Genomic DNA, 11,572 nt, shown 5'->3' on the forward strand with positions numbered 1-11,572 from the left:
GTGCAGAGTACTGGGCCGTTAGTTGAGCCCAAATTCTGCCCATTTGATCTGAAAACAAAATCAGAAATAAAGAAAAAAAATAAAGGCGTTTTAATTCTTTTCTAAGCAAATGACGCTCCTCCGTTCCCCTCCTTTCCTCCCCTGACCTTTGAAGCAATGACAGCAATGCTTTCTCTGCAGACCCTCCCGAAGCCCTTCCTTGACCCTCGAGGCACGCTTAAACCCTTCACTCCCGGAACCCTAAAGCCAAAAGTTCGCTTCTCTACCGCCATTCAGTCTCTCCTCCAATACAACCGCAAGCCCCAGCTCGCGGGCGAGACCCCTCGCGTCGTCGTCATAACCTCCGGTAAAGGCGGCGTTGGAAAGACCACCACCACTGCCAATATTGGTCTCTCCCTCGCTCGTCTTGGATTTTCTGTTGTTGCCATCGACGCCGATGTTGGCCTCCGCAACCTCGACCTCCTCCTTGGGCTTGAAAGCCGCGTCAATTACACCGTCGTGGAGGTCCTCAATGGAGATTGCCGCCTCGATCAGGCCCTCGTCCGTGACAAGCGTTGGTCCAACTTCGAGCTTCTCTGCATCTCCAAACCCCGCTCGAAGCTCCCGCTAGGGTTTGGTGGCAAGGCCCTCGTCTGGCTAGTCGATGCACTAAAACAGAAACCTGAGGGCTGCCCTGATTTCATCCTTATTGATTGCCCTGCCGGAATTGATGCCGGATTCATCACTGCCATCACACCAGCTAATGAAGCCGTGTTAGTTACCACGCCGGATATCACAGCCTTGCGTGACGCTGATAGAGTGATTGGGTTGCTTGAATGCGATGGGATTAGGGATATAAAGATGATTGTTAATCGAGTAAGGACGGATATGATCAAAGGGGAGGATATGATGTCAGTGTTGGATGTGCAGGAGATGCTGGGATTGGCTTTGCTTGGGGTTATACCAGAGGATTCAGAGGTGATAAGGAGTACAAATAGAGGTTACCCTCTTGTGTTGAATAAGCCTCCAACTTTGGCCGGGCTTGCGTTTGAGCAGTCAGCATGGAGGCTCGTTGAGCAGGACAGTATGAAGGCTGTAATGGTCGAGGAGGAGCCCAAAAAACGAGGGTTTTTCTCCTTTTTCGGTGGATAGAGATTGAGTGAAGCCAATGTAGGTGAGTAGCTGTTCTCTTTGGCTTTAAGCTTGTGGTCAATTTTGGATGCTGTGTACAGTGAGTGATTCTTTTGGGCGATTATGCTGGGTAGTAGATTTTCTGGTGTTAACTTTACCCTTTTTGTTGTCCTTTCAGTAACTATGGCAATAGCTGCAAACTATCTTAGATGCATTTCTGTGCTTCGTTGCAAATGCAATCTTGTTTGTGGTTAAAGATTGGTCTGTGTAGTTTCCCACTTTGAAAAGAAGTCTTAATTGTATCTTTGAGTATTTGAATTGCAAAGTTCATGCCTTTCATTTAGTGGCATTGCTGAGTTTTGCTTTTATGTATTTAGCATGTTGTCATCTATATAAGTGGAGATCTATTTGTAGATTGAAACAACTTGAACTGAATCTGGAATTTGGTTTGGGATCATAGTATAGTAGAGTCTATTATATCATTGTTGATCGCCCAAACGATTATATTGGATCGTTAAGATTATAATGTCCTAGTTGTTAATCAGTTGGTGGCCTGATTACATCCAGAAGAACATTGTTGAAGAGAAAGTTGGTTCGCCGTGAGTGGAAAGAAAAACAATAAAGCATTGCAAAGGGCCATACCAGTTATGTTTTCTGAATCATCCTCTCAATTGCGCAAAAACTTGTGCTGATGATACTTCTTTGTCAACTTCTTATATTACCCCCACCCTCAAAGCTTTTCTATACTTGCAATTGCCCTACTTGTCGGACTGGCAATTTTCACTCTCTTTGAATATATATCAAAGCGTTCTAGATTCGGTATGCTTAACTGCACCATAATCTGTCATATACTACCCCCTGCGATGAAACAGTAGCTGTGAATGGTGTATGATAACATGATTCTGATATTGTTTTGTAGAGTAGAGATTTACTCTAATACCACTTTAATGAACTGTGCTACTACGTGGCCCTTATATTATGTTACTTTGGATCCTCCCCACCTTAACCTAGGCTATGGTGAATGTGCAGCTTGAATGTAGACACAAAGACTAGCTGCAGCACGGAATAGCTCGGATACCACTATTCTGGAAGGACATTGTACTTTCTTTTGCAATTCTGGGGAGCAACTTAGGAACCGTAGTAGTAACATCACCTTATCACCTAGATAGATATAAGATTCTTTGACATTAAACTTGTTGCAAATGAGATGGTTGAAACAGAGACTGTCACTTTCTTCCACTGCAAATGCAGATGATTCTGAATTTCTGAGTGATTTGTTACTGCACCAGAAATTTAATCACTCCATTCCAATATGATTTTCCGGAGAATGAGCTTGATTTGATAATGGGCTGGGGGTGAAACTTTCCTAAGATGCTTTTCAGAATAAACCGGCCCAAATTATGTACATCACTTTTTCATTAAAGCCTAATGATCCCAAACATGATTGTGGCCCGATAGGCCTTGTTGTGGGCCAAGCAATAGTAACATGGGTCTAACACACTTGTCATATGACCCATAAAAGTAAAACACACTAGTGAGTAGTGACGAACTAGAGACATGCACGTGGCTTGCTAATGCATGCGTGCGCACGGCTTTCGCCTTTGAAGTGCAAAAAGGGGACGGCAAATGACCGGCATGGGCCCAACACGCACCTTCAGCAGCACTTGTGCACTTGGACTTAGGCGAAGAAAGTTCGTTGATGTCGTAATGCTATCCTTTCCTTCGACACATGGAAACCATTTGCTAGATAATGAAAGTGGTTGTCACTTATTTCAGTTACAATGAACCCAAAAAAGGCAATAAAATACTAGTGCTGACGTAAAATCAACATTCAATTTATCATTAAATATGCTTCTTCTCACTGTGCTTGCTGTGGCGTGTCTTGATCTAGCATTGGACATGTACGTCATACTTCCATTTGAATCGGTAACAAACCGTGTAGACTAGTCTTTTGAATTGAAACCAAATTACTCGCATTATATAAAATTGTTTCATGAGGACGAAGAACGACAGAAACTGAATGGGAGAGATGGTATAGGTAATAGGGTTCATGTTTATGGGTGAATCTCTTTGGAGTCATTGTATTGAGTTCGATTTTCATTGTGAGTCATATCATTGTGGTCACATATTGAGTTTTTGTCCAATTTATCTTATCGTCAGGTGAAAAATTTTTGTGCAAACGGGTTTAACGGTTTGAGTTTAAATCCATATCGACTGTCCAAAACCAACCTTGTTTGATGTAATTCTCCGTTTAAAAAAAAAGTTTCATGTTAGTTTAGGGGTTAGTCTTACATGGGACTTAAGCGAATCAGGTATATGGGGTTTTGTCTTGACTAGTTTCTCGAGTAAATATGACTCTCGTTCTACACACAAGAAGTAATTACTCTATATAAGCGACTTTGCATCCGCGTGGCTAATATGTTCTAGTTGTTGTAATCTTCCATGGCCTTTGTTACTAACGCGATTTAAGGCAACTAAAAGGTGTGTAATTCTTTCCAAAGATTGGAAAACCTCCTTTAGTGGACCTACCGACACAAAACACTATACATTATTGATCCCATTATCGTACCAAACGTTTGGCATTCGCATGATTACTTAAAATATACACACATGGAAAAGCAACTTCACCCAAAAAGAAATCATATTGGAGGGTTCGTGTCGACATTATGTGCATATTTTAGGTTAAGGTCAAAATCAACATTAAATCAAAAATAATATCCAATGGTGCTTTCAAAAAATATATTGTCAACCTTTTTAAACCAAACGAAGAAGATAGATTAATTTAATGTTGTAAAATTGTAATAAATTATTGTGAGTAGCAACGTGGAATGTTTTACTAAGATGGAGGTCATGACGATAGGTACATGTTGATCCATTTGAATTAAAAAGTGAAGTGCATATATGGGCCACTAAGATAGATAGATAGATCACATTTTTTTCTTATTAATGTGGGTGTTGATTGGTGGAGGGTTTAGACGTAACCCATGACCAAGCAAGGTGGAAGGTTCAAGAGGAAACACACAGCATAGTGAGGTTGGGTTGTGTTACATACTGTCATCCAATTGGAAAGTCATATTCTACTTTTAGTATGGTATGATTAGTTCAATTCCATTGGCTATTACCTTAAGCCCTAATAAGGGCCTAAAATAATTTGTTAATACTATATATATATATGTATATATATAGCGGTTTCTAGATTGGTAAACACAATCAATTATGTTTCTTATTTATATTATGTATTGAGTCATTGATTAGCAACTTAGCACTCACCTAAAATCATTCATAATTACTTCAATTTTTTTTAGGAGAGTCATCTGACAAAGAAAATCATTACACAAGCTGTTCTTAGTGCAAATAAGTATTTGAACTCACGATCAGTTGTTGATTTCATGCTAATTAAATCACTGGTTTTCCCAATAGCTTGAGCCATTGAGAGAATGAATTAATTTGTTAATTAAGACATTTCAATAGCCAAAAAAATGAAGTATTACTCTTAGTGGCCTTATTTGACAAAAAAAAAAAAAAAACTAGTGTTAAATGAAAATAATCATAACCGAATTATCGGTCTTTTTTTTAAATTACATTTAAAAAAAAAAAAAAACTCGAATGCTAATCAAAGATAACCGATCGATCGATCGGTTAAATTCATGTCAAAAATCAAAAAAAGAGTAAAATGGACCATTTTCACACTTAAAAAAAAAATTCCTCTGAACTGTCAAAATATGCATAATTAACCATGGAGGCTAGGTTCTGATTCCATTGCTATTATGTAAAAAACACAACAATATCTGTCAGTAGCTAGTCACAATAATGTGTGTTTGCTTTATTGGAAATGGTCAGAACAAAATTTAACTGGGCCTTCTGGGTTGTTCTTCTTATTTTGGGCAATAATGGCAAGTGGTCGCATTACCTTCCAAAAGAAACAGCTTTCTTTGTATTTTTTTTTTTCCCTTTGGATTTGGCTTACACGCAAAAAACATCACTCAACTCTTGATGAGCTTTTCTTAGTGTCTATATCAATCACACTCTCCAAGGCTGGAGCCTGGAATGTATTGTCGTCTTTACTTGCAAGCAACATTTCCGTGTATCAAATAAATTATATTTCATTAGAATAACCAAGGCATTCAGGCATTGTCTTAATAATTTATTTGCCACTTTTCTCGTAACGGATTATCTATCAAATTGATTTCGACCAAACTTGTTAGGCTTCGCTTGGAATTAGCTCATAGTGGAAAAACGCTCCTTAGCTATGATGGGTCTTATTATTTTTTACGATTCTCTATTTATGAATACTTCATCGCTGTTTCCAGCAATCAAAGGTTTGATTAACATGATCTAATATATTTCAAGATATGATACACTCAATTTTCTCGTCACATCAACATCCTACTAGGTGTATGGTGAGATGGAGCCTACCCACTATGTGCACGGCTATATATTTGGCAATTACGAAATATGGTGGTATGGTTGTATGGTATCGTTCTCATAAAATCCCCATCCAAGAGTGGCTTGACCCTTCGGAGGGCTAGGTTCAGTATGGAGTGATATACCTGGTAAGAAGCAAAAGCAAAGCGGCTTATTGGGACCTTTTTGAGGGGTAGACGGTAGACCCAATGCCCAACTAGAGACATCCTATCCTATCCTATCCTATGAATGTATGTATGTTTGTATGTATAGCTTAATCATTACGACGAAGAATTTAGTATAAAAATAAGTTGGATTGAGAGGAGAAGATTGATTACACAACCATATTGTAACTTCTGGAACTAATCCTCGTCTTAATAATTTTGTTGTTGTTCAACAGTATAAGTCTTTACAAGCGTCAAGCATACACCATATATATGTGGGAGCTACAACCACACTCATTCTCTGTATTTGACTCAATACACAACCCAACAACAAGAGGATGAAATATTATTTTCAACCCAATTTCAAATGCTTTTCCCCCTAAATCTTCTTATCTTATAAAGTTCAACAAAAATCAAAATCAAAGTAGAAATTTTATCTACACACCATTAAACTCCGAAGCTTACACCACCTACTCCAATCTTATAAGTTTACACTAAAATTTTCTAAGCTTACACCCAAAATTTAGCCCAAATTACATTTTACTTATAAAATATGAAATATGAATTCATTAAAAATTTTGCAATTGATTCCTTCTTCACATCCAAATTCAACCCATGTCGAGAGTCTTTTTTTTCATGCTGGTTCTAAGGCGAATGAAAATTGTTGGTTCTAAGGTAGTAGAATAGGATCATTACCTCAACAACACTGTTCATCAGGAAGACTAACAGTATAATAATTTCAGAATCACAATCACTCGAGAATGCAGAAGCTTTACAACAAAAGAAGCTACTAGATCACAAATCAACAAGAGATTTAATTCTGAAATGCAATAGTATCATAGATCATCTAGAACCCGATACATCCAACAAGAACTTTACAAAGAAAGGAGTACGGAGCCTCACACTTGGAACACTAGAACATAATTCAAAGATGAACATAGAACACCAGTTTCGTTTTTGTTTAAAAAATGGTACAATCTTGATGTGTTTTGTTACAAAAATCAGAATAGTACTATTGATTATTGATAACAAAATTGGACGATCGTGTTAATTATTAAGAACAAAATCGGGATGGTTGTGTTGATTAATTTTCATTTAAGGGCATATTAGACATTTCATACATGAATATAGATTTAAATAAAAAAAATCTGAAAGTAGTGTAAACTTAACACTTTTACAGTGTATAAATAAAATTTTCCCAAAATCAAATATCAATTTTCTTATTGCCCAATTACTTTATAGTTTCTCTACACTGTTATTTGGTCCAAAACTGGTATAACGATCCTAACTCTTATATGACTTGGTTCTTCGCTTGATCTCCTTCTCTAACTCTTCTACTCCTCCCACCTCTGCGAGTTCCTGCAACCCAAAACATTATTTAATTATTAGTTATAATACTGCGAAACATTTTTAAATGGAGTGCACACTTCAACATGAGGACAATGTAAATTAGGCCGAAGCCAAATTCTTGGCCACAAGTGTATTACTATAAGTTGGAATCAAACTCAAGACCTTCGAATTCATATGATTTGGCTCCATAAAAATTCACCAACAAAGTTATCACTCAAGTGTTAATGTGTTTAATCTCTTGCATTGCAAATTAAATTTGACTAACGAGCATTTGTTAGCAGAATTGAAAAAAAGGTGTAGAGTTAAGAGAAGCCTCTACCTTTGGCCCAAGAAACAACCCATATGGGACACCATTGAATTTGTCCGAGTGGTGGAGCTAAATCCAAAAACAACAAAATCTTTGCCGGTTAGATACCGTTGGCCACCGCACCAAAAACACTTAAACAATTTTTTTTTAAAAAAAATGTCGTAAAAAATTAGCAATAATACGTGATTCATTTACCTGGTGGGCCGCAGCAACTCTCCTGAAATAAGGCACGTTGGCAATGGGACCCACTGGGAATCTCTTGTGAACGAGACCATCGTGGACAAACATGTAGGCCATACCAAACACTGTAATTCCAAGCCCCTGCCCCAAGTCAAAAAGGAAGGTTATTTAACAGTATTAACGAATGATGAGACCGTTAATTAAAAGATTTAATTAATTTAACAAGAGGAGAGATAGGAGAAGGAAAACGAGACTTACAGCACCAAAGCACAAGCCGGGGACAAGGCCTTTGTGAAAGAAACCATATGAGAGAAGAGCTATGGCTGGGACAGCGTTGATAATGGCGAACACATCGTTTAGTTCAAATGGGCCTTCTCTTGGTTTATGGTGAGACTGCAACAAAAACCCAGAAAAAGAAAATACAGTTTGGTTGATGAGAAACTGAACAACTGAGAAATATTCTCACAGGAGCCAAACAGAAAACGCACCTCGTGCATATCCCACAAAGAGGCGTGCCAGAGAGCTCTATGGGCCCATCGCGCCCAAAATTCCATACCAACCTGAAAATTAAGCGACAACCCAATTCAATTCCAAGAATCAATTTTCGAAAACACAATCGTAACGTTTCAATTCGCAATCAAAACTGAGACTTACGGCAGCACCAACAGAGAGGGCAAATGTGCCAAACATTTCAGACAGAGGAACCTCGCCGCCCTATACAAAAGAAAACACAATTACAATTCACTCATACATACATGTATACAAATAGATACTCTATAAAGAGGCTGATTGATTGTGTACCTCCATTTGCCAAGCGAACCTGGAATAAACCGCCATGACAGCCATGGAAGTGATCCCAAAACTGGACATGACCGCTGCGACGAGATAAGTGAACCGCTCTGATTTCTTTCTAGCTAATCGTTCAGCTACGCGAGGAGTCAAGATCTGGGCAACGGAATGCTCCAAGTTTTTTTCCTTCTCGTTTTGAGTCTCGATCTGGGTGTCGCTCTGTTTCTTGTCATCCACCACAAAACAGATGGCTAAGCTTGGTCTCTTGGAAATATTATTGAAAATTGTGTTCCGGAAGCGGATTGAAGGGCTGAAGACTGGGGTTAAGGTGGGTTTCAAGGGGAGATGGGTGATATGAAGGAACCGCAAGGATTCGGAGGCCGTGGCGGCCAAGAGACTAGCCGCCATGGGAGGAGGTGGAGAAGCACGAAGTCTGACGCAGAAAGCAAGGCAAGACAACGAGTAAAAACTTGAGAGTCGGAGAGAGAGGTCGACTTTATCTGCCTGGCTTTAGAACTGAAGCTTAAATGCACGAATCAACACCCCATCTCTTCCGTACGTGGATATTTTCGGAATTAGATATTTGGTTTTCGAACAGGGGAAGCTCGAAACGAAACGAAATCACCACTGCCTTTCTCTTAAATTACAGGAATAGCACTCTGTAATTTAATTAAAACAAATATCTTATAACAAAAATATATTATTGAGTTGGAATATTTCAAAATAGACCTTAGGAACCTTGGTAATTCCACTTTCTTTAAATACAACATTTAAAAAAAAATAAGGAATCCATTTACAATATGATACCTTATCTAGATAGTGGCATAAAATTGACAATATTATAGCATATCCAAATTTTGGTGATTGCTGAATTTTAGTTCATGCCCTATAGTTAATTCATATTAATCAATACCATATTTCTAAAGACGCAACTACAAAGTAAATTTGATAACCACGAGTAGTTCACATAGCACTTATATGTGTGGTATTCCATAGAAATCTAAAGTTCGAGTCTCCTTATTCCCTTCTCCTATAATGAAAAAAAAAAAACTACAAAGTAAATTTTAACAATTTATTATATGTGGGGTTTCCAACATTTGCAGGATCTGAGTTTCAATATAAATAAAAATATTTACATCTGCAGTGAGGAAAAGTGATGCTAATTACCTTTGAACTGATGGATATGTAGGGCAATGGAAGGGTATAAGGTAATTATTGAACCAGCGAATGGTAAAAAAAGATATCGAAGTGGAGGTTCATGACTGGGCCGGACTACAATGACAGATGTCGGAATGTAATAGGAGAATGCAAGGCGGCTGGGCCGCTGCTGGATTGCGGAGCAATCGACAGCGAATCGCATTGCACCCCCTCGTCTATTTGGATTTTCGCTTATCTTTCACATGACCTCAGATTGTGCCACGTATCTATTCATATAATCGCTACTTTCGGCGCCTTTTTGGAGATTCTAATCCTTCCACGTGGAATGCAATAATTTGTAATCATTCTTGACACATGTAAGGCCCCAAACCGTCCAGAGTGACACCTGGAGAAATGTGAACTCTCTGATGTAAGTTCAAATCTGGGCCAAAAAAGTACGTGAGGATCCAATGGCCCAAATATGTGGGCTTGGGGTCATTATGAGACGGAATAGAAGTTTGACGAACTTTGGGCCCAAACTCTTAACATAAGTCCATGAGTTAACTACAACAATAAATAATCAATCAAACGGTAGTGCTAAATGGCCCAACAAATTTTATCCCAATTTCTCCCAATCCTACATGGCATTCCACATCAACAGCCACATCACTCTTTTGTCTCTATATAATCACTCACATTCTCTCTCTTTCTCCTCTTTCCTCTCTTTCTCTCTCCTTTCTCTCCCTCCCACTCTCACGAAGCACCACCACCACCACTGTAGCTCTTCCGTCCAGCCACCGATCGGACCTGCCGACCCACCGAACGGATGCGCACGATCACCACCATCATTTTTCGACACTCCACGCCACCCACCGCCGCCTGTATTGTCATAAAAAAACTCTCAAATGACGAGATCGCCATAGCACAAATAGCGTCGATCCGGCCATCTCTTGCGACGTCTCCCACAACCGACCTCATATTCGGACTCCAGGCGTCGATACGCACCTTACCCATCCATTTTTCGACCAAATAGCTACCGGATTCTGGCAACCCGAGCAAATTGCATTGTTTCAAAAACAATGTGATTCGTCGATCCGAGCATTCAGCCACCTCCAACAACAATGTAATTTTGTTCTCATGTTTTTACATATTTGAAAGTTACACTGTTTTGAAACACAATGTAACAATATGTTTACAACCATTTGAATGATTATGCTTTTAAAACAATGTATTTACCTTGTTATTCTTGTCTGGTTTGTGGACTATTTTTTTCCGCAGCTTATATTTGTTTATTGTGGAAATTTACATTGTTTTGAAAACAATGTAATCGCAGGTCTGTGTGAAAAAAAAAATGTAATTACATGTCTGTATACAAATAAACAATGTAATTGCATTTCTTAACAGACAAAAAGTAATGTAATACCATTATTTTCAATGTAATTCGTGAATATGAATGATTTACTAGTCTATTTGTGATTAAATGAGATGTGATGAAATAATGAAAGTGTGAGAAAAAATGAAAGTGGGAAATAAAAGAGGGAATATTTGAATTTTCAAATTTTAAACAAAAGAGAATGGAGAAAGAAGGGGGAAGTTTGATTTTCAAAAAAATTAGCCATGTCAGCATGATTATGTGGCACTGCCACCTAGACTTGGGACAACTTGGGTTAAAAAAAGTTGGGTCATTTAGCATTTTTGATAATCAAATAATATTACAAAGTTGGAAATTAAATCAGAATAAAATCAAAAGTTGAATAAGAAAAATGTTTATCAAAGACTAGGAGAAAGCATGAAAATAATAACATGTATCAAAGATATGGGATTTTATATGGTTGAGATCCTCTATAAATTCGCAGTCAATTCCTCTATCAAGTGCATCTCCTTAGTAATTAATTAAGGCATACCTAGAGATGACGATCTTATTATGCATGTATTATAAATAATAACAGTAATCAAATGAAATATCGATTTTCTGAGCACCATGACTCCAAAAACTTTCCATTGCCACTGGTATTTGATCTATAACAGGTATATATGCATTGAGACTAATAGGAATTTGTTTTTCGCTTTATCATCTCCTCCAATTCTTCTACCCTTCCCACCCTCCACAAGTTCTTCCTCCAATTCTTCT

At 38.2% G+C, this 11,572-nt stretch overlaps 2 protein-coding genes across 4 annotated transcripts; one reads left to right on the forward strand and one right to left on the reverse strand.

Annotated features, from left to right (window-relative positions):
* The first annotated feature begins 3 nt into the window (after window positions 1-3).
* Window positions 4-2,379, forward strand: LOC119984025 (putative septum site-determining protein minD homolog, chloroplastic). 3 transcript variants are annotated; one of them, XM_038827777.1, is made up of 2 exons: window positions 4-1,153; window positions 2,140-2,379. In XM_038827777.1, exon 1 carries the CDS (start codon window positions 157-159, stop codon window positions 1,129-1,131), a length of 975 nt encoding a protein of 324 aa, XP_038683705.1. In that variant the 5' UTR covers window positions 4-156; the 3' UTR covers window positions 1,132-1,153; window positions 2,140-2,379. The 3 variants fall into 3 exon arrangements, with proteins under 3 accessions (XP_038683705.1, XP_038683706.1, XP_038683707.1); XM_038827778.1 differs by lacking the exon at window positions 2,140-2,379 and adding an exon at window positions 1,656-1,972; XM_038827779.1 differs by lacking the exon at window positions 2,140-2,379 and adding an exon at window positions 1,678-1,696.
* Window positions 2,380-6,753: 4,374 nt separating this feature from the next.
* Window positions 6,754-8,852, reverse strand: LOC119983767 (beta-carotene hydroxylase 2, chloroplastic-like). Its single transcript, XM_038827495.1, has 7 exons — window positions 8,317-8,852; window positions 8,170-8,229; window positions 8,004-8,075; window positions 7,774-7,908; window positions 7,531-7,656; window positions 7,348-7,404; window positions 6,754-7,037 (listed from the first exon to the last, which is right to left on the reverse strand). The coding sequence occupies exons 1-7, from the start codon at window positions 8,710-8,712 to the stop codon at window positions 6,963-6,965; spliced, it is 921 nt and encodes a 306-aa protein (XP_038683423.1). The 5' UTR covers window positions 8,713-8,852; the 3' UTR covers window positions 6,754-6,962.
* Window positions 8,853-11,572: the final 2,720 nt, after the last annotated feature.

Source organism: Tripterygium wilfordii, chromosome 18 (assembly GCF_013401445.1).
Source record: "Tripterygium wilfordii isolate XIE 37 chromosome 18, ASM1340144v1, whole genome shotgun sequence".
In the NCBI taxonomy this organism is placed as follows: domain Eukaryota; kingdom Viridiplantae; phylum Streptophyta; class Magnoliopsida; order Celastrales; family Celastraceae; genus Tripterygium; species Tripterygium wilfordii.

Coding starts and splice junctions, on each gene's coding strand:
- LOC119983767 (XM_038827495.1), bottom strand. CDS start 8,712: ATGGCGGCTAGTCTCTTGGCCGCCACGGCCTCCGAATCCTTGCGGTTC. Junction 8,076..8,169: donor CCCTCTCTGTTGGTGCTGCC/GTAAGTCTCAGT, acceptor CTTAATTTTCAG/GTTGGTATGGAATTTTGGGC. Junction 7,909..8,003: donor CTTTGTGGGATATGCACGAG/GTGCGTTTTCTG, acceptor TTTTTGTTGCAG/TCTCACCATAAACCAAGAGA.
- LOC119984025 (XM_038827777.1), top strand. CDS start 157: ATGACAGCAATGCTTTCTCTGCAGACCCTCCCGAAGCCCTTCCTTGAC.